Source organism: Pseudophryne corroboree, chromosome 8 (assembly GCF_028390025.1).
Source record: "Pseudophryne corroboree isolate aPseCor3 chromosome 8, aPseCor3.hap2, whole genome shotgun sequence".
Classification (NCBI taxonomy): domain Eukaryota; kingdom Metazoa; phylum Chordata; class Amphibia; order Anura; family Myobatrachidae; genus Pseudophryne; species Pseudophryne corroboree.
In genome coordinates, this window is record NC_086451.1 from 57,515,337 (window position 1) to 57,538,903 (window position 23,567).

Below are 23,567 nucleotides of genomic sequence, written 5' to 3' on the forward strand. Positions count from 1 at the left end.
TTCAGGCAGAGAACGGATATATTAAATAAACTGCACTGTCTGGTGGTCACTCACTATATAATATTATGTACTCCTGGCTCCTGCTATAACCTATAACTGGCACTGCAGTGCTCCCCAGTCTCCCCCACAATTATAAGCTGTGTGAGCTGAGCAGTCAGACAGATATATAATATATATAGATGATGCAGCACACTGGGCTGAGCCTGAGCAGTGCACACAGATATGGTATGTGACTGAGTCACTGTGTGTATCGCTTTTTTCAGGCAGAGAACGGATATATTAAATAAACTGCACTGTCTGGTGGTCACTCACTAGTAAACTCTCTGCACTCTCTACACTTCTACAGTACTCCTCCTAGTCCTAAGCTCCAGTAAATCTCTCTCTCTTATAATCTAAATGGAGAGGACGCCAGCCACGTCCTCTCACTATCAATCTCAATGCACGTGTGAAAATGGCGGCGACGCGCGGCTCCTTATATAGAATCCGAGTCTCGCGAGAATCCGACAGCGTCATGATGACGTTCGGGCGCGCTCGGGTTAACCGAGCAAGGCGGGAGGATCCGAGTCTGCTCGGACCCGTGAAAAAAAACATGAAGTTCGGGCGGGTTCGGATTCAGAGAAACCGAACCCGCTCATCTCTAGAATAGACCCCACTGCATGCAGGCTTCTAACGCCCATATAACTGTACAACATCTACAAACATTACTTGCATATAGTCATGGCCGGATTAATGGAGGAGAGGGCCCATGTGAAGCCTCCATGCTTGGGCCCAATCCCTCGCCAGCGCAAATGCAGAGTAGTCTCTGTCCCGGTGATTTCTGCATTACCAACGGACAAGTAAGTATCATTCATGTGTGTGGTATGGGCCCCACAGGACCCTGGGACCGGTGTGCACCATACACCCTTTACCCATAATAGATACGCCCAAGTGTGTAGCAAGCGGTTATAGTATTACCGCCCCTTCCCCCATGTTGGATCACCTTTACTGGAATGCTTCTGTCTGTGTCCTCTGGCTCAGCACACGAATCAATGTCCATCTTCACCCTATTCTTTCTGGTATCACCGGGTACACTTTCATTTCTTACACTCTGGCTGGATGGGCTTGGACTTGTAGTGCCACATAGACTGGCTTTTCCGTGAGCTACAGCTTTCTCTTGCCTGAAAGAGAAACATGATAGAGAATCAGGATCTCCAGTGCTGAGTTTATGTGAGGAAACAGAACACGGATCAGCCAAATCTCTCCGTATTATGATCACATTATGGGGCTGTATTCCAGATACAGTAATGACACAGAAAGGCTCTTACACGTATGGGGTGTATTTACTAAGCAGTGGCTTTTGCACAGCTATCACAACCCCTAACAATGTGTCACAAGCTAGCATTCTATAGAACTTTATCACAAGATTTTTTCTTCTGTAGCCAGGGCCGTAGAGAGCCACCACCGGGGTTGATGGGGGGTGGGTGGGGTGCCTGGGCCTGGGTAAATTGTACAAACACCCCCCTCTCGGTGGCACAGTATGTAACCTATCACCTAAAGCCATACAAATATCTGGCCAGAAAGATAGTTAAAAGAGGACACATCTAGATTTCAGACCTCCTGATGAAGAGTATTTTGAGTTGATAAATAACATATATGAAGGTGCAGGGCTTTGTATTTGAGGGTGTAATATGAATTGGATTCTGTAGGAGAAGTGATGCCCGTGTATGGATTTGCAGAGTGGTCCAGCAGATGTGGCGTATCGAGTGAGGAGGCCTCAGGCACCCTGGAAGCTAAACAGAGGTGTCACGGAGCCACGACGGTGCCGATTCTGGGCTCTGTGCCCTAGGTGAATGCCCAGGGGAACTGATTAACCCTTGCCGAAGTACCTTTAAAGTCAAAAGGGGGCTCATTCAATGAAAATGCGTTGCGAGAAAAAAACACTTTATGCTAGGTTTGCTGAGCAGGTAGTAAACGCAGCTAGCAAATGTGCAGACAACAAAGGCCAGTGCACCAGGGTAACAGCAGGAGGTGCGGCTTCACAGTACAAACAATGCTATAACATCAATACCAAATTCATACACAATACAACATACAGCCAGATAGTGTAACTAATAAAACTGGAAGTACGTAAAATGTAATTCCAACAAGACACGGTACAAAAATTATTTTTTGTTTTTGATGTACAGATTATTATACATGTCAGTTACTGTCCCTTTTACAAGATAACTTGGAAATATTCTTTATTACTACGGAAGAATCGCTGATTTCACTGTTAGCATACACATTGAATGGCTTCATTTGTCCAGGAAGAGAGAGAGACAGAGTTCCAGGAGTAGGTGGAAGGTGCAGCACGGAAAAAGTACTGTAGAATGCCTACTCTCTCTGACACCTTGTATGTATCAGTGTGATCGGGTGTGTAGAGCCACCATGAGATCTCCCAGGAACCAGTACTGGGGACATGTCCAAGTGTTGGGCATGGTCACAGCTTCCTCAAAGTACTGGACCCTTTGTACATTATGCATCACCATGTGGTCAAGTATACACCCCAGCAAGCCCACGGATCCATGCAGGTACTTTGTACCTGATCCCAAATCTCGGCTAATGCTAATAACTCAAACATATTTTAAGATCTCCAGAATGCCTGCTACTGACTGCACTGGATATAACTTTTCCAGATGTGGTTGTGCGCTTTGGTCTATTTACTGCGTATGCATCTAAGTCACACACACTTACGCCCTGCTCGTACAGAGTCACAGTGATTTCACATGCATGCAGAAGTGGATAGAGGCAGGGAGGAGGCTAGATGTGCTCACATAGGATTCCATACTGGGTGTCTCAGTACTTGCATATTCATACGCATGGATGACACAAGGGAAGGGTTTGTAGCAATATTAACATAAGGCCACAGAAGTGCAACCGTTAAAAGACGCAGAATCGGGCTCTATGTGCCTCTGCAGGAAGTGATGGGAGAAAGAAAAACAGTGTTTGGCTTTGTACTGGATACTATAGGACCCAGGGTCGTAATGGTCTTCAGGGACACAAGGAAAATCCCTGGTGGGCCCCACTGTCTGAGGGCCCACCCCCTCCTGTAGGGATCAGGTGCCAGATTGTGCACTTGTATTATACAAGTGCACAGTCTGGAACCTTATCATTGTACACAGTCTGGAACCATAGGGGGACATTTACTAAACAGTGATAAGAGCAGAGAAGTGAGCCAGTGGAGACGTTGCTCATTGCAACCAATCAGCACTGAAGTAAAATCTTTAATTTGCATACTATAAAATAATACAGAGCTGTTGATTGGTTGATGGGGCCACTTCTCCACTGGCTCACTTCTCCGCTCTTATCACTGCTTAGTAAATGTCCCCCATAGTCCTGTGCCTTATAATGTTATATTATACATTATACTGTGAATAATCTTCTCATGAAATTACTACTAACAGATCTCCCACTCCCCATCCACCACGTGGTACCCTTGTCTGGGGTTTTTGTTATTGCTGGTCTCCATAAGCCATTGACAGGATATTACCTATGATACTGGGAAATGCATGGTCTCCCCATACAGGTGATGAAGACAAGCACTGGGGCCTTCCTGTCTCACGTGGTCCTTTATCAGAGACCGTTCCGTGTCATGGCCCTCATTCCGAGTTGTTCGCTCGGTAAAAATCTTCGCATCGCAGCGATTTTCTGCTTAATGCGCATGCGCAATGTCCGCACTGCGACCTCGCCAAGTAAATTTGCTATGCACTTAGTAATTTTAGTCACGGCTTTTTCATCGGTCTGGCGATCGTAATGTGATTTACAGGAAATGGGTGTTACTGGGCGGAAACAGGCCATTTTATGGGCGTGTGGGAAAAAACGCTACCGTTTCCGGAAAAAACGCAGGAGTGGCTGGAGAAACGGAGGAGTGTCTGGGCGAACGCTGGGTGTGTTTGTGACGTCAAACCAGGAACGACAAGCACTGAACTGATCGCAGATGCCGAGTAAGTCTGAAGCTACTCAGAAACTGCTACGAGGTGTGTAATCGCAATATTGCGATTACTTCGTTCGCAATTTTAAGATGCTAAGATTCACTCCCAGTAGGCGGCGGCTTAGCGTGAGCAACTCTGCTAAAATCGCCTTGCGAGCGAACAACTCGGAATGACCTCCCATATTTCTGACTTTACATCCCGTCTCATTAAATCCTCGATGGCTAACTGCTTCTTCTTTGTTCATGCTACTTTGTCTATTGTAGTATGTTCTCATTCTTTTTGTACCCTTTGTATGCCATTATTTTACTTTGTGTTTTTCTTTGCAATGTTATATTGAAAATCTAATAAATACATTTAAAATAACAATACAAAAGAATTCATCTGCATCTAGATCCTTGCTGGGTGGGGGAGGGGGGATCTGATTTAGTTTCTAACTGTCTTCAGTGACTGGTAGTACTTACCTGGTGTCAGTAGTCCGCTTCACATGGAGGCTCCTCTTCACTTTACTGTAGAAGGAGATATTTGCACCTTACGAAAGACAAACAGAAAATGGTATTGTATTTCCTGTACGGTGTTATTTGCTTCCCAACTATTCTGATGAAGAATTTCCACAGTGTTTACATTTTACCAATTGTAGTTACCGCTAGAGGTCAAGCATCAACTATTTAGCATGATCGCCAAGTGACACTGGATAATGACGGACCCCATGCAGTGTACGTGGCTGAAGGCCAATGTAATCAATGGTCATAACCAGGATCAAATGGATTTCAATGGCATTAATGGATCATCTTATGTCTATATATGGAGCCATGTTGGGGTAGTTTATTTGACCATTTTAACTGCATAAGCATCGATCAGTGGGGTGACATCATTTTTTATTCTCTGCCACACTTTGGAAACGACCATGCATTTGTAAGCACATGCCATATACTAATCAGTAACCTACTGTAGGCAGCCCCTCTGCTAAGGGTATGGGTCATTCGGTCACTATTGGTCAAGATGCATTAGGTCGACATGGTCACTAGGGTCGACCTGTGCATTAGGTCGACATCTACTAGGTCGACATGGAAAAAGATCGACATGAGTTTTTTGACTGTTTTTGATGATGTTTCGTTCGTAAAGTGACGGGGAACCCCAATTAGTGCACCGCACCCCCTCGCATGGCTTGCTTCAGTTTACTATTCCCAATCGTAGTCCACGTGGATCGTAAAGTATGAAAAAGTAAAAAAAAATGAAAGAAAATGTGAAAAACTTATGTCGACCTTTTTCCATGTCGACCTAGTACATGTCGACCTAATGACCTGTCGACATAGTGACCATGTCGACCTAATGCATGTCGACCAATAGTGGTCGACCTAATGACTGTCGACCTACGTCTTGTCAAAATAATGACCGTATCCCCACTGCTATTGCTTAATAATTCAAGCACTGACAAACTGGTGAATAAACTAATGTTAATACACAGTAATGAGTTCCTAGTGAATGTAACCGTGTACTATGGGGGTCATTCCGAGTTGTTCGCAGCGCAGTGATAGAGTGAAAAAAACGGCTAATCTGCGCATGCGTATGCACCGCAATGCCCACGCGTGATGCATGGGTACAAAGTCCTTTGTGGTTTTGCACAGGTTCTAGTGAAGCTTTCAGTCACATGGCACAACGCAAGAAGATTGACATGAAATGTGCGTTTCTGGGTGTCAACCGACCGTTTTTAGGGAGTGCTTAGAAAAACGCAGGCGTGTCGGGGAAAACGCAGGCGTGGCTGGGCGGGTGTGTGACGTCAAAAGCCGTCCCTCCGTCGTTAGAATCAATGCACATGAAGAGTAACTACAGGGCTGGTCTTGTTTTGCACAAAATGATTTTGCAGGCAGAGCGCTGCACAAGCGTTCGCACTTCTGCAAAGCGAATATACACTCCCCAGTGGACGGCGGCAATGTGTTTGCACGGCTGCTAAAAACTGCTAGCAAGCGATCAACTCGGAATGACCCCCAATATCTGTTTTTTATTTTTCATATAAATCTAAGCATGTTTTACTGTTAGAACTTATATTGTTTACCTTTACCCAATGATGGGTGATCCAGCTTGAGGTCATGAGATGAGGATCCTGTGTGATTTTCACTGGCAAAGGATGACAAAGAACCTCCTGACTCCATTGTCATTAGTGTGACTTCAGAAGAAACTGCATTAAGTTGAAGAAATCTTGTTATTGTGCTTTTAGAGAATTATACTGTGCATACTGTATGTACATACTGTATACCAACCCATGTTGACCATTGTATATATTTACATTGTGTAGGCTATAGCATACAAGTGTGGTAAGAACATGTGCAGGGGAAATCAGGTAAGAGATACAGATTTATAAATCCCTCAATACAGGGACATGCTGTCTGGAAGCTACATAAATCTCATTAACTTGTAAAATGCTCGGAGACTGTACACTTGCCCCCAATCCTTATAATATGCCCCTGCCTCATACCTCAGTGATGTAATTTGTTCCTTGTGAATTGGTAAGCTGCATACTAATGAACAGGGCCAGAACAGGGCTCTGTGCTCCCCTGTGCCTGCTCCACCCCCTAGGCCCGTCATATAATGATGTCACGCCTTCTACTCATGACAAAAGGGCTGAGACCCCAGAGTATAGTGGTGGGTCGTAGTCTGTTTCCTGCAGGGCTGGTGCAAGGTTTCTCGGCACCCTAGGTTTCTCTTCAGCCTTCTGCCCCAACCACCACCCTTCAGATGAAAGTGTGACTTATAAGTTCCACAGCTGCCACTTGCATTAAGTACAACAAGGATGTTTCTTTCAGAGACATCCTTAATTTTGCGATAGGCAGCCTCAGTGGCGCCCCTTCCCCAAAATCCTGGCACCCTAGGCAGCTGCCTAAAGCAGCCTAATGGTAGAGTCGCCCCTGGTTTCATGAGATCCTATAGATCTTTGAAGTGTTATAATTGAGGTTCTTGTTTTTATCCCAATGATATAACAATGTGATCTTCAAATCCTTTCTGCATGTTACCTTCTGTGATTTCGCTCCCTATGGTTTCCAGAGACGAGAGGCTTTGATTGCTTGTATTTTCTTCCTTCCATTCTGAGATTCTTTGTTTTTCTTCCCTCCACGTTTGGCTGTTGCTTGTGCAGCTAATTGTAATCCCATCAAGAGAAGCAACCTCTTTACCATACCTGGGAGACATTGGTTTATTAGTACTGTCCCTCATGGCTGGATACATTCGTAGTGGAACTGCACGCTTGCTGGGAAGACCACCACTTGGAATATCAATTAATACTTTCTTTGCTACACTTGGTGGAAACGGTTGACGTCTGTATGGAAGAGTCACAGTCTGCTGGTTGGTAGTTGGTGGCTTTTCACCAATCCGTAGTGACGGAGATGTCTCAATAGATTCAGGTTTACTATTCCGTTCCACAGCCCTTATCTGGGATTCCGATGAAATATTTGTAACCATTTTAGTCGTGTGCGTTCTACCTAGAACATATCTTTCCTGGTAACGAGAATGTGCTTCTTCTTCTGATTCATCCTCAAAGCGTACCCTCTCCCTTGCTGGTCTGTGTGGTATCTTCTCATTGAAGTTTATTGAGCTTTTCTTTGCGTTAGGTTTCACAGGACTTTTTCCAAAATTCACAATTTGTGATCTATTAAATAAAACATATACATTAAATATACTTTTAAAAAATTTAAATTAAAATTGGCTCCCCCCCTACCCCATTCTTTTCCAGCCCTCCCTTCCATATGTTTTCCTTTTCTCCCCTCCCTCTTTTATCTTATTATTTTTTATTTTCTTGCTTTGTACAGTATAGAGCAATAATTGTCGCTCGTACATTTATTTTCCTTTTTTAATTTTTTTTTTAATTTTTATTTTTTACTATACTACTCACTACTGGTTCATCCTTGTATTTGCGAGAACCTTACACTTAATCATTACTCATGTGTTCAATGGGCTTGTACTCCCTGTTTTCTGTCTCTTTCCCATGTATTTACATTTTTACTGTTGGGTTGTGTTTGACTGTGATCCAGTAATGCAATATCTCCGAAGTCTTATTTCCTGCAGTCATGCTGTGCAGCCATTGGGGTAAATTTACTAAGATGGGAGTTCTACTTAAGATGGGATGTTGCGCATAGCAACCAATCAGATTCTACTTCTCATTTATCTAGCACCTCCTAGAAGATAATACCTGATTGGTTTCTATAGGCAACATCACCACTTTCCATTTTTAGCAGCTTTAGTAAATTTACCCCAGTACATCTCTGAATGTTAATTATTTTGTTTCAATCCTTTATAACCGTTATGCGATTATGCTGAGAAAATGCAACATTTAGAAAATTATTTTTTAATAACGTATTCCACTTGGTTAAGTTGTACAACATAAATGACTTAAAAAAAAAAAAAAAAAAAAAAAGGCTTACATGTTCTCTGGAAGTACCATGTGATCGGCTTTCATTGGTCCAGAAGACGTCTTGGGTTTGGTTGAAAATTTTTGTTTTATATCCTTCAGATCTTGGTCATCACGATGAGTATTGATCTTTGGTCTTTGAATTGCAAAATAAAATAAATGTGATGAAACGTGCTGTTTCTCTCATCGAGGCCTATTTGTCAATTACTATTTGAGGGATATTCCCCCAAAATTCAGATTTTCAGAAGGTACCCACAAATAATTAGTATCCTCTAGATGTATCTAGGGGGAAACCGCATCAGATATCGAAGATATCTGCTGTGATCCCAATGTTTTCTTCACAAAAAAATACCCCCATAGGGGGCTGCCTCAATGCCGAATATACCAAGTTTCGCATTCCGGAGCTAGCTACTGGTAGCAGATGCCATCTGAAGATGTCGTCAGCCTATTATTACATAACAAAAAGAGTACCGGGAGAGGGGTCCATTGGATCCGTCACCAGCACTCTCCTCCCGCGCTTGCACCTGCACAGTAGAGCAGCCCCCCCCCCCCGTAAAATCCACCACCTGAGGGAGCCAGTTGAGTACGTGACTGCACTGGCTACACTCTGATTGGCAGTGACTTCCCATTGGAAGTGCTACCTGCCAATCATACACGACGGGCAGCCCCAGGGGGAGGTCTTTTCTCCCACTGGGACTGCCAGTACGGGCTGCGATTAGCAGAGAACATGCTTCCAGTAGGATGCCACTCCCTGCCTTTCGTACAGCCCTACCCTGGCTTCTATGGGCTTAATGTAGCAGAGTGATGCGTTGATACTGAAGTCACAATCAAATCACTGTTTTCCTGTAGATAATCTAATACCTGCAGATGAATATAAGGGAATAAGATTTGGGATGTGTAGTCCTATACCCTTAGGAAGCCTCTTACTTGCACACAGAAATAAGGTAAAATATACCCAAAGGTATACGGGCGCTGTGAGACGAGATGGTTGGCTAAGCAGCAGCCAATGTTACAGGGGAGTCACTCCCAGGTAGAAGGTACAAGAAAGGAAGGAGGCTGCGCTAGTGGAGGAAAGAACAATGTAAACAAATCAATGTGTAATTAAAAAATTTATTAAAATACATTAGTTCATTAAAAAGCAATAGTTCTGTGCAAGATAATGTGCCAAATATATGCAGAAAAAAGATAGAATTTGCCAATGCTATGCAAAAAATAGGAGTTTACCCAAGGTGTTGGTACAGGATTAGTGGAGGTAATTCTCTAGAGTTCGTTCCTTATTTTGCCCATCAATATAGTGTCCAGTAATATTCCGGTAAGGAAAATCCCTTTTAGATGTTACTGAGGAGAGTCCATGGAGAATTTCTATATACCGCTAGAGGATTAGTGCAATGTCTCATAGATGTAGAGTACCTCATGCAATGCGGAAATAGGCTGGTGTTGGAACCGGATATATCTGAATTGGACTCGAACCAGCCCATTCTGCCGACCAGTTATCCGGAGGAGCCCGAGAGAGGCACCAGCCTATTTCCGCATTGCATGAGGTACTCTACATCTATGAGACATTGCACTAATCCTCTAGCGGTATATAGAAATTCTCCATGGACTCTCCTCAGTAACATCTAAAAGGAATTTTCCTTACCGGAATATTACTGGACACTATATTGATGGGCAAAATAAGGAACGGACTCTAGAGAATTACCTCCACTAATCCTGTACCAACACCTTGGGTAAACTCCTATCTTTGCATAGCATTGGCAAATTCTATCTTTTTTCTGCATATATTTGGCACATTATCTTGCACAGAACTATTGCTTTTTAATGAACTAATGTATTTTAATACATTTTTTAATTACACATTGATTTGTTTACATTGTTCTTTCCTCCACTAGCGCAGCCTCCCTCCTTTCTTGTATCTTACTTGCACACAGCCTGCATTATCTATATGGCTGATAAAGTGGAGGCCTTTTATACATTTTTATGATCAGATTTTTGTTACAAATTGTAATTTCAGGGAAGAAGTATTTCAGTAGGTACAGCAGGCATAGTTCATTGGGTGGGGGTCTTGCAGATTTTTAAAAGGAATAAAATCCAAAGCCATGCCAATTCATAGACCCAATTTGAATGGAGAGACGTTTAAAACCACTGTGCTAGCTCAAAGCAAGGTGGCAACTTAATAATTGAGGAGAGAATTATAACAGTAATAGCTGGAATATGAAATGTTTTCAGCTGACGCGTTTCATCAATTTCTAATAAAACGATAAGTTGGGGAATATATAGATGCTCCAAATAGGTCAATAGACAAAGTGGGCTGGCTGTAAGTTCCAGCAAGTTCATAAGACCCTCATTCCAATTAATAATGTTAGGGATACTTGCATAGGTTAAGGCATAGAAACAGTGCCACTTTCCTACAGAGCCATAAAGGGGACATTTAGGGAACCCAATAGACTGTTGAGGGAATTAAACCAAAAGCTTGTTTGTCCTTGGCCTCCTCTCTAGCTTTCAAAAATGTAGCTGAAAATATATTCTAGATATTTAAAATAGGGTTCACCTGAGTATTTTTATTGGCGTGCATGCAGAAACTCCAGAGTCACTGTCTGAAGTGCAACCACCTGGGGAAAAAAGAAGATAATGAGATAACTATGATAGTTCTATGGTCCATATTGTAATAGAATTCACACTTCATACATTTCACACTTTCTTGTTAAGTGATAGTTTGGTTCAGCTTTCTATGTATTAATAATAGTTGTTAAATACAAAACACCATGGCATTTGTTAGAGTCTTTTTGTTGGTAAGAAGCCTTTTAGTAACTTTAATAATGAAATGTCTAGACTCCAGAATTATGGTGGCATACTGGACTCATGAGAGAGGTGGCAGTTTTCCCGACAGTGGGGCCTATTCACAGTGAAGGAAGAGTATGGGGGCAGTAGTGCTGGGCACGCCTCCACAGTAACGCAAACAGGGGTGTGCCTCAAGGCTCAACTCCTTTCCATGAGGCTCCATCCCTTTTTGGGCAGGCACAATTTAGTCTATAGCAATGTTGGGAGGTATGTGAATAGGCCTCTTAGGGTGGAATTCAATTGTTTGAAAAGTCAGTTGTGTGTCTGTTTTTTCCTGTCTATTAGATAGGAAAAAACAGACACCCAACTGACTTTTCAAACAATTGACTTCCCCCCTTAATGTCTTCAAAGCATAAGCCTGACTCTGAGTTGTATGCACTGCGCCTGCGTCTCTGTTGCACTGTTCATGTGTCCAGATATCATGCTCACAGAGACACATGGCCTTAGAAATGTGTTGGTGTTCCCATGTGGTAACAGGGAGGTGGCTAAGTAGACGGAGAAACTGCACATGCCATAAGGCTGATACAGGTTTGGATGGCACAACCTATTGTAGGGGCATTTGCATAGAGTCACACATGGGCAACGACCACTAGACACACACATGGATGCACCTGCATCCGACTCAGCCTCCATATGTCATATGTTTCACTTCTTAATTTTCTGAATACCAACTATTTTTTTTTTTAAATGAAGCACTGTTAGATCACAGGGGTATTCAACATGCTGTTGTGGAAGTGGAACCCAGCAAGCCCTGACACAGTTTTAGCATGCCCTAATATCAAAACTGTAGCAGGGTATGCTGGAATTTGTAGTTCCACAATGGCCATCTTAACGTATAGGCACACTGGACAGATGCCCAGGGCCCCACAACTCTAGAGGCCTTCGAGCAGGGACTGACTGGGCCAGAGGGCATCTACCTCCCAGGCTGGTGCCTCTGGAGCTTCTTGGGAGGGACTGAAACAGATAGAAAATGCTTCCTAGCTGCTCAGATTGTAAATTACACCCAATCAGAGAGCAGCATTCCCAGGATGCAGCAAGACACTGAATAAGCTGTTTGCTGATTGGTGGATAGCTGGAACTATCTACCAATCAAAGTGCAGCATTCGCTACCTGTCTACCTCCAGACAGCAAATGGCTTACAACTTGCTGATCGGTGAATGGTTAGAGCTATCCAGCAATCAGAGTGCAGCATTCTCTACTTGCCTCCAGCCTGCTGACAGACAGCGAATGGCTGATTTGTGCGATTTTTGTTGTACTGTCCATGTGTCTAAGTTGCACTGCGCAGTTGCCCCGCTTGTACTCACACAGAATTGCAGTTGCAATTTCATGCAGAAATGTGTTACAACTACATTAGGCAGTGACTGGAGGATGATAGGGAGGCCGAGATGGACCATCTTATGGGCATGTAATGGGAGTGTCGTGCACACAGACACGTAATTGGAGATTGGAGGCCATACACTGATAGAGAATCTGCACCTAGCATAGGGCTGAGGCCAGTTTCGATGGTGTGACCGATGGTAACGTCTAAAGATGCACCAAGTGGATTGAAGTGTCTGGATTCACTTGAAGTGGGTGTCATATTAGGAGCCCGGAGCCGAGATAGTTGTATATCTCCCCCCCCCCCCTTCCGCTCACATTTACTACCAACACCCCATCCCTACAGCATCTCCAGGGCCGCCAAGATGGGGGGGGGAGTTACTAAATACCTGGGCCCGGGCCTGTTAGTGGGGCTCAACCTGGGTCATCTGCTAAGGGGGACGTTGGCTGCCTGTACCCAGTGGCATCACAAGGGGGGTGCGTCCCGCTCCCGGGTGTCACCTGCTGAGGGGTGACACCAAAATGCCAGCTCCTGCACAGTGACAGGAGCAGAGTGCTGCACTGTTATATTATGTGCAGCACTCGGCTCCTGTCACTGTGTAGGAGCCAGCACTGCAGGGACAGCACTCCCCGGGAGTCAGCACTCACCTCCCACACACCCCAAGTGACAAAAAAAAAAACAGGTGTCGGGATGCAAAGCCCGGCCCCTTCCCGCAAAGCCCTGCCCCCTTTTCGGTCCTTTGATGGACTAAAAATGGGTGCCACCCACGAACCTCCGCCCCTCTAATTAAGCCCACCCATTCCAGTGAAGCCCCACCCATTCTTTCAAAGCCATGCCCCTTTTTTTCTGTCGCCGCACCGGGTGTTAAGGAGGTGAGTGACACCTCTGCCTGTACACCCTGTACAGATGCGAGGAGGAGTGAACATTAAGGTGGGAAGGAGTGTGCACTTAAGAGGGAGTCTATTCTCATAGGTGCCGGCTGCTGTGGGAGGGGCCCTGCCTCCTGCAGATTACATTCACTTCAACCACCCTAACCCACACAGGGAGAGGGAGGGACCACAGCACATGCTTATTACTTCTCTGGGGCGCATAAAGCAGAACCTGGAGCAATGGAAGAGGTCAGTGTACCCCCTTCAGGTCTGGCACCCAGGGGCGACCGCCTTCCATTGTCTCCTGTATTTACGTCCATGCACACGGATGTACACCAGGGAAGGGTTTGTAGCAATATTAGCATAAAGTCACAGGGCGGAATTCAATTGTTTCTCCCCCCGTCTGCCACTAGATGGCGTCCAACAGAGCAGTTAAATTGTTGCTCCGTTCAGGAGCGCTAAGCCGCGGGGAGACATATTTCAGCTGCTGAGCTGAAATGTGCCCAAAAGACAATTTTCGCACTGCACCCAACTCTTTGGTCGGGTTTACCCGTTTTATGTGGCTAAACCAGGACTGTCTGGGCACGATAAAATGAAACAATTGAATAGCGTCCCCTCGATCTCTCATTACTGTAGATGAGAGATTGGGTATAATAAACAATTGAATCGCCCCCATAGACTTATGACCGGCAAAAGACACACACACACATGACGGCACTGCGTCCAACACAGGCCCAGTAGCTGGAGAAATTAATTAATGCCTGAATAAATTAATATGAGTCCGGACCATGTTTTCATTAAGGTTCTAGGCTGACAGGGTCCATTACACTTACATAGATGCCTATGGTTATAGTTATGCCAGTCATGTCTACTGTACAGAATACAATTTGCCTTATATAAATACTATACATTTAAATTAATTTGTTACTATTAAAGATAAACTTTTACCATTTCTGAGTAAATTGTCTGTGTTTTTAGGTAGGTAGGTTATTAACCGGCTGGGCTTATTGGGTAAAATCTCTTTCACAATAGCTCCTAATGGATCTTGACTAGAGATACTCTTGTTGGTAGACCCGGCCTCTGTGGTTTCTACGTTGCTTTTATAGTTACTATCTTGTACGCCATCAACCTTCTTTCGTACGTTGAGTCTATTTTTCAGCTCCGCTTTGTTTTGTTCAACTTGAATACGTAGGGTTGGAAGACGGAATGAACCTCGGTTTTGAGCACCGAGATAATCCCTCCGGTTCCAGGTTGACACAGATACGATTTTATCCTGTATGATGATGGAACCGCCACTCCGCTGGGAATCTTCTGCTCCCTGTCTTTGTTCATTTTGTGTTTTCTGAAATTGGACTTTGGAGAGGAAGCTGTCATGAGTCCATCTTTGGTGAGAGGTATGACTCAGAGTCTTTGGTAAAATCCCAAGAGATGTCAAGGACGATGTGTTCTCCAGACGTGGCAATTTTTGCACCGATTCATCCCCTTTGCCAAGGTCCGTAGCAAGGTTGAAGGTGTTTGGATATTTCCGGCGGAGCTCATTGTAGAATACATCTAACTTTTTGTTGCTAATGCCAGATACATCCATCAACGTGTGTTATTCTGGGGGTCTCTTTCCCCTAGTTCACAGAGTGCCGGCTCCCTTATACCACACTGGATCTGCTTAGGGACAAAAATAGGGAAAATATTTATAGAACTGCAATATAACAGAAGTATTACGTTACATTGATGATAAAAACACATTTATTTTTTTCAACCTTCAGTTTTAATTACATGTGAAATAGGTTCCACCAGCTTCACAGACGTCCTGCACAGTTGCTGCAGGGGCAAAGTATCTAGGAACTATCTATTTTATTGGCCTCCTAATGTGGGACAGGCCATGACATACAGTAGATACCTCCATCAATGGCAGTGATAGGCTTACATTTCATTTTAAAGAGATGCAGAAAGCATTGTACACAAGGCCATAGCAGGGCTGCAATCTGCCTTGAGCTGCCCCTGCCCCGAACATGTGATATCATAATGTCACATCAAGGGTACAGGACTAGGATGAAGAAGAGTTCCCAGAGTGTCTAAGGCATCCTACAATCACAATGCAGGTGCCATGGGGCAGCAACAGCACAGCCCCCTAGATCCTGTGCCTGGGCAACGGCACCAAGCGCCCCCCCCCCCCTCCCCTAGTTATAGCCAACATGTACAAACCAATAAATGTAATTAATTTGAAGGTAAAATCTCCTTAAATGTTTTTTTGTTATAATATTTTATTCAAAGAAGTAAGAGATACAAACATAGTACATGAAAATTCTACAATTTGAACAGGTTCTCAAACTTGGTCCTCAGGACCCCACACCTGTGACACAGTGCACTTGCCGGGTGAGCTGGGAAACGTGAACTGTCTGGGGTCCTGAGGACCGAGTTTGAGAACCACACAAAACAAAAATGCCTTGAGAAAGTAAGGTCAGCCCATGGTGACTCACAGAACTGAAGAGTTAAACACAAATATTAAGTATCAACCATAAATAGCCATGAAAATTGTGTCTTATACCTCTTTTCCACTGACTTGTATGGAGATAAAGTTGACGGAGATAAAGTCCCAGCCAATCGGCTCCTAACTGCCGTGTCACAGGCTGGGTTTGAAAAATGTAAGTTAGGAGTTGACTGATCATTTGGCCACTGTGGTCTGGTGTACTATATCTTTACATTTAGTGAGGTGTAATCGGGGTATAAAGGACAGAGTGTGATTCCTTATTAGTAGAAAGAAAAAAAAATACCAAACACTGAGCAACATCACCAAACAGGTAATTTCAACTTTAAGCTTGTCATTTATTTTGTACTGTCTGGACATGGCTACTAATAACAGATGCACAAACAAAATTATTAAAGCTATGTGTGCAAATGCTAGGAGCTTAGGAGACAAAATTCCAGAGCTAATTGCGATAATGACAAGGGATAACCTGGATATTGTGGCAATTACAGAGTCATGGTGCAATGAGAATCATGACTGGGACATAGCTATACCAGGGTACAATTTATTTAGGAAGGATAGAATGGGAAGAATAGGAGGAGGGGTAGCAGTGTATGTGAAAAAAAGCATAAATGCTACTTTAATACAAAATATTGAAGACAAAACGGAAGCCCTTTGGGTCACCACAGAAACCGGGGAGAAGGACGTTATTCGCATTGGGGTGATCTATAGACCACCAGGCTCGGGGCAGGATTTGGACAGGAACCTATTGCTGGACATCACTAAAATGGCTTTAAAGAGAGAAGTCATAATCATGGGAGACTTTAAATTACCTGATGTTAATTGGAAGGGGTCTTTTGCAAGTTCAGCTACAAGTGGCAAATTTCTAAATTCCTTACGGGGAGCATCTCAGGCAATTGGTGAGGGAGCCCACTCGCAAAGATTCAATATTAGATTTCATTTTTACAAATGGTGACAGGATATCAGACATATATGTGGGTGAGCACCTGGGATCCAGTGATCATCAAGCAGTATGGTTTAGTATAAAGACAGGATCCAACTCCTGTTAAACATCTTCCCATTTTTGGTTTCGTGTAAGTGATTCATTGGCAGACTGGAGGAACTTGGAAGGGGTGCAGGAGAGGTGGGAAAAACTGAAAAGTGCAATACTAAGGGCAACAGACCTTTGTATCAAAAGGGTTAGGAAAAGCACCAGGAAAAGGAAGCCAGTGTGGTTCACAAAAGAAGTATCAACTAGTGTGAAAGCAAAAAAGATGGCTTTTAGGAAATACAAACAGACTCAAAATAATAACGACAAAGAGGTGTATCTTGACAGATGGAAGGATGCTAAGAAAGTGATCAGACGTGCAAAGGTAGAAGCTGAGGAGACAATGGTCCAGTCAGTAGATAAAGGGGGCAAAACTTTTTTTAAGTATATAAATGAAAGGAGAAAATCAAATGGAGGAATAATAAGACTTAAAACAGAGAGTGAGAATTTGGTGGAGGGAGACAAGGCAATAGCTGATCACCTAAATAATTATTTTTGCTCAGTATTTACTACTGAAGGAGAAGTGAAGGGGCCACAGTTAAGTTGCAAGGACATTCATAAAAATAAGGTAGATGAAACTACATTTACAGAGGAGAAGGTCCTAACAGAACTTTCAAAACTAAAAGTGGATAAATCAATTGGGCCAGATGGGATACACCGAAGGATACTAAGAGCTAAAAGATGTGCTGGTGTCAGCATTAACAGAATTATTTAACCAGTCTCTAAGTACAGGTGCTATTCCAGAGGACTGGAAAAGAGCGAATGTAGTTCCACTGTACAAAAGTGGAAGCAAGGAGGAAGCAAGCAACTACAGACCAGTAAGCCTTACATCAGTAGTAGGGAAAGTAATGGAAAAACTACTAAAAGAAAGAGTTGTGGAATATCTTAAATCAAACAACTTACAGGATCCAAAACAGCATGGATTTACTGGTGGGAGATCATGCCAAACAAATCTTATTGACTTTTTTGACTCTGTGATGAAAATAATAGATCAAGGGGGAGCTGTAGATGTAGCATATCTAGACTTTAGTAAGGCATTTGACACTGTCCCACATCGCAGTCTGCTAAATAAACTTGAAAGCATGGGGGTGGATTATAAAACAGTTAAATGGATAAGAAACTGGTTGCAGGATAGGAAACAGACAGTTGTAGTAAATGGAGTGCAATCTATGGAGGGAAATGTTACCAGTGGAGGACCCCAGGGACCTGTACTTGGTCCAGTTCTCTTTAATATCTTTGTTGGTGACACTGCAAATGGTATTGAAGGGAAAGTATGCCTTTTTGCAGATGATACAAAGATATGCAACAGGGTAGACACACCGTGAGGGGTAAAACAAATGATTGATAACCTAGCTAGGCTTGATAAATGGTCAAGAACATGGCAACTACCGTTTAATGCTAAAAAAAAAAGCAAAATCATGCACTTGGGTCTCAAAAACCCAAAGGCTAAATATAGTATCAAGGGTACTATAATGGAAACTATTGAGGAGGAAAGGGATTTAGGAGTCACTATTTCAAGTGACTTAAAGGCAGGAAAGCAGTGCAACAAAGCAATGAGAAAGGCAAGTCAGATGCTTGGTTGCATAGGGAGAGGAATCAGTAGCAGGAAAAAAGAAGTAATAATGCCACTGTACAGGTCATTGGTACGGCCTCACCTGGAATACTGTGTCCAGTTCTGGAGACCATATCTCCAGAAGGATATAAATACATTAGAGAGTGTACAAAGAAGAGCAACTAAAATGGTGCATGGCCTACATCACAAAACTTACCCGGAAAGGCTAAAAGATCTTAACATGTATAGTTTGGAGGAGAGAAGGGAAAGGGGGGTCATGATAGAAACTTTCAAATATACCAAGGGTTTTAACATAGTTCAGGAGGGAAACATTCTTCAAAGGAAGAGAAGAATTAAAACTCAAGGACATACACTGAGACTGGAGGTAGGCAGGTTCAGGGGAAATTTAAGGAAAAATTACTTCACAGAAAGGGTAGTGGATAAGTGGAATAGCCTCCCATCAGAGGTGGTAGAGGCTAAGACTGTAGAGCAATTTAAACATGCTTGGGATAGGCATATGAATATCCTTATAAATAATTAAGGTTCAAAAAGGGTTGAGATTACCTAAAGGATAAATAAAAGGGGCAGACTAGATTGGCCAAATGGTTCTTATCTGCCGTCAAATTCTATGTTTCTATGTTTCTATTGGCTGGTACGTTATCTCCAGCCACTTTATCTCCGTCCAAGTCTTAGTAAATAAACCCCTAAATCCCGGGTCCCCAACCCTGCTCCCAACCAGGGTCACAGAGCTGAGACCCGGGAATTTGCCGGGTTCTAGTGGAAAAGGGATATCACATAGGAGGGTGGTGGTGAGAGAGCAGCATCTGTTGACAATAAATGGTTAAATCAGGACGGAGGGGTCCCATCAAAGTCTTAAGGTTATTAGTTACTTTTCTAAGGGTGGGCCTAAACCTGGGTGATAGGGTAAAGAACAGAGCCATATGGAGAAGAATTTATCCACCCAGCCCTATTTGTCTTTGGAAATTTCTGTCCAATCCATGTGAAAAAGGTGAGATATAAGAGGTAGGAGGAGATATAGGCTAGGCACATCTGGGGAGATCCATTGGGAGAGAATGGTCTTCTTTGCAGCTGCCACCACTTTAACAAGGAGAAGTAAGTATATTACCATGAGTCAGGGTAAAGAAGGGGGTGAGGGATACACATTCCATAATGCCCACGCATTAGTCAGGTCAAAAAGGTTACCCAAATTATTGTGCATGTAGGCCTGGACAGTCAGCCAGATCCTCTGCACCTTATTACAAGACTGCATGCAATGCATTAGGTCAGCCTCTGGTAGTGTACATTTGGAACAATCAGTGTCTGAGGAGGCTTCAATAAAACATCTTAACCAAGAGGTGAAGTACGAACGGTGCAGTAATTTGGAATGCAGTTCGGCATGGGATGTAGACACTAGCTGGGAATGTAAATGGACAGTAGCTATTAATACATCACGTAATAAGACACCAGGAATTCCCCAATCTATTTAGGCATACCAACCTGTATTATATTCAAATCAAGTTGACAGTGTATATTCTTGTAAATGTAAGATGTGGAGAGGAGGAGTGACGGCACAGTGGACTGTCTAACACACATCCTATCTGTCTCTGTCAGAGCGGAGATCACCTTAATGGCATAACTAGGAACCTGAAGATAAGTAAAGAGATGGATAGACAGTTCTGGGTATTGGGATTGGAGTTGTGTATAGGCATGGGAAGAGAATGTGAGAGGGTCAACCAGCTGGTAGACATAGCATAGACCCCAGAGGTTCCAATTATTAACCACCTCAGAGGAGTGAATCCCCCCTCCCGAAAGTCCAGGTTGCCAGTCATTGAGAGGAAAAGAGACTTTGATAATGTTAACCGCTGATGGGATCGGAGTGTACGCCAAGCCTCCACTGGAGCGCGGATTAACAAGTTGTCACGGGTATGAGGGGAGTGGGCCAGAGGGCCGGTGTGGAAGAGGCTAACAAGATTAATATGTGCACCAAAAGCGAACTCCTTTCATTTTGACCTCACTGTTTCCATAAATACTTATTGAAGCAGTAAAGTACAGTATTTTCCAAATTGAAAAACCTATTTCTCCAGAAATGTCCAGGTATTAGTATGTGGGATGTATCATCCATTAAAGGATCAGTGACACAAACAATGTAAGGGCTTCTAACTGAGAATATTTACAATCAGACAGTACAGTAAGGGAAGAGGTCAGGGGTCAGCATTTGGGCCTTTGCCCTCCACTGTTGCTATTGCAGTGATAGAAATCAGCAGACCAGCCATACTGGTTGGCGGTGGTAAGTGAAGTCTTATCACTTCACTGCCCAGTCTTGGTACCGGATCACACATGTAGAGCAGAACTGGAAGCCCCTGACTTCCAGTTAAACTTGTTAGAAAAAAAATCTCTGATTATTTTTACAAATAATAAATATTTTGATAAAATTCTAGATGTAATAGATGCTTTATTTAAATACAGTACATAAAGCATTATTTAATTCATTATTTTCTACTATTGCCCTCCTTAGATGGCTTCAGTGAAACGAGGATTGTGGAGGTAACATAGGGGGTAATTCAGACCTGATTGTAGATGTGCAATCAAATTGTTAGACATTCAGGGGGGATGGGGGATGGGGACGGGGGGGGGGACGCCCAGCACAGGGTAAGTCCGCCCCGCATGCCGGTTCCAGCCCCCCTCCACACCTGCAGACATGTGAAAGCATCACACGGCGGCGATGCTTTCGCATTTTTATGGTAGCCCTTTGTCTACGCAGCCTAGCTGCAAAGGCAGGCGGCTACCAGCCATGTTTTGGGTCACAGTGGCTGCGTGTCAGGTTACGCAGATGTCGCGGCCTGCCCTGCAAATGGCCTAGACACGCCTGCATCATCCAGACCGCGCCCCCCCCTAACTCGAGTCGATGTTCCTTTAACACCACTGCGACACCCCCTCCCACCCTGCGAACGCCTCTGCCTGTCCATCAGGCAAAGACAATTGCACAAGTGAGATGCCGTCTCATCTCACAGCGTGCGCGCGCAGTGCGGCTGCTGCGCGTGTGCACACTTCACCAGCTTCAGCCTGCGACCGCTGCCGCAGCAGGGTCCGGGTCTAAATCAGCCCCATAGGCTGCCCCTTGCTTTGCATTGGCAAATCTATTGGAAGATACTGTATAAACACAAAATCGGAATTCCACAATGGTGCTTTGTAAGTACTGTATGTACAGGATGCAAACTAACATTCTGTCTTGTGCAAGACCGTCTCTAGTTCTTCACCCTTTAATGGAGCTTTTTTGTTTGATAAAAAGGCAGACAGGTTTCCTGGGATATACATACATAAGCTACAAGCAGGGATTTGGTAAGTACACTTTATATGAAAGTGATAAAAAAGGGTAATGCACAAGGTTATAGATTGGTCTTGCATTTTCTCTTTTGTTTTTTTTTGTGAGCTCAGGAATAAAGAGATCATCTTGTAAGACAAGGAAGAAAGGAATCAGGAACATTCTTTAGACAAGGCTTTTACACAACTACAACCAAGTGAGTAGATTGTAAGCTCCACTGGGGCAGAGACTGATGTGAATGGCCAAATATTTTCTACACAGCGCTGTGGAATATGTGTGCGCTATATAAATAACTGTTAATAAATAACTAAGGGGGTTATTCAGAGATGAACGCAGATGGCTGCATACGCAGCCGACTCTGCGTTCATCTCTGTGCATGCTGAAGTCCGCCCAGCACAGTGCAAGACCGCCCAGCGTGTGTGAGGCGTCTCCAGATGTGTCCGCAATCTAACTGCAGACACATCGGAACTAAGGTTGACCCCTGACAGCGCAGCTGTCAGACGGCATGCGGATATTTTTTTATCGGCGTGACTGCGTCCAAAAATGGTAACGGCCCACCCACCCACCCAAAGCCGCATCACCGCCCGCAAACCCCAGCCGAAGTCAATCACATTGCGGTCGTATCCATTGGAGATGAGACCGCAATGTGTGTGTCCACGCAGCCAATGTGCTGTTTGCCGCCATCTGCAAACCGCGCTGTGGAACGCATTACCTATGAGTGGGAATAGTCCTAGGCCCCCTGCTGGCATTCTGGCAGGCGGGATCCCGGCGTTGGTATGGTGACCCCCGGGATCATAACTACATCCCGGCATGTCACAATATCCCAAGTTTTTGTTTCAGCCCCGTGTTCCTTCAGTACAATAACAGCAAAATACACCTAAAGTATTATTGTGTCGGAATGCCACATTTTACCTCTTCTGTACCTAGCTCCCCTCCCCGCCCACATTTCTACTGTTTGTGTTTGGGATCTATTGCTGTATATGGGTGAGTTTGGATATAGTCTCCCAGTGCCTCTGTATAGCTACTGATTTCATCATACCTGTCCCTGAATGTACTATTGTGCGTTTTCATGTTTGTGTGTGTTGTATGTTAGTTGGTGCTGGATAGATGTTACTGAGTTTGTATGCATGTGTTTCTGTATATATAGTGTGTGTTCCCGCTCAGTCTGACATGTCATTCCCTGGCCACCCTCAGTGACAGCAGTGTATAATGTAACGTACCTGGATAGTGTATTCCATCTAATCGCTGACACCAGCAGATAGCCTGTCCTGGACATTTGTTGTATACCACCAGCCAGTCACAGAGTGAGATTTACATCTCACCACAACTCTCTTCTCTAAGGTCAGTCTGCAGTCACATTGGGCTCAGGTGTCAGCGCTGCCTCTGGGTGTGATTTTAGTCAGTTATGGGGTGTGATTGTTGTGAGCTGCTGTCATGGCTGCAGGTCCTGGACAAAGCTCTGATATAGGGAAGCCTCATTTCTTGTGCAAATGACACAACTATTAGCCACGGCAGACTGGCAGTTACTGTGCAGGAGAGCATAGGACAGATTACACCTACAGTACTAGCCCCATTGCACCATCACTTACACTTGTACCACTGTGCTAAATATTTACCCAGGTAACAGCTCCAGACCGGTGGCTGGCTGCCTTTATCATCACATTCCCTTGTCAGCAAGCGGCGTATATTTATAAAGTCATTGGCATTTTCAGTATTGCAAAGTCTTTTGTTTTCTTATTTCTGCCAGATTTAACTTTTACGGCACCTTTCCTTCCGTCCACCCTATTGCCTTACAGCTCAAAAGTCTGAA

The 23,567-nt window shown here is 44.0% G+C and overlaps 1 protein-coding gene across 3 annotated transcripts in view; it reads right to left on the reverse strand.

Annotated features, from left to right (window-relative positions):
- The window catches only part of LOC134948455 (uncharacterized), a 33,309-nt gene extending 10,128 nt beyond the window's left edge, over positions 1-23,181 (reverse strand). The window contains exons 1-8 of one of the 3 annotated variants that reach the window (XM_063936438.1): positions 22,978-23,181; positions 14,323-15,030; positions 10,898-10,958; positions 8,363-8,485; positions 6,959-7,590; positions 6,004-6,126; positions 4,412-4,478; positions 980-1,157 (exon numbers count right to left, since the gene is read on the reverse strand). In XM_063936438.1, coding sequence (XP_063792508.1) covers positions 980-1,157; positions 4,412-4,478; positions 6,004-6,126; positions 6,959-7,590; positions 8,363-8,485; positions 10,898-10,958; positions 14,323-14,959 — 1,821 coding nt within the window. In that variant the 5' untranslated portion in view covers positions 14,960-15,030; positions 22,978-23,181. Of the gene's footprint in view, positions 1-979; positions 1,158-4,411; positions 4,479-6,003; positions 6,127-6,958; positions 7,591-8,362; positions 8,486-10,897; positions 10,959-14,322; positions 15,034-22,977 lie in introns of all 3 variants that reach the window. The other 2 variants (XM_063936436.1, XM_063936437.1) reach the window with 2 other exon arrangements.
- Positions 23,182-23,567: the final 386 nt, after the last annotated feature.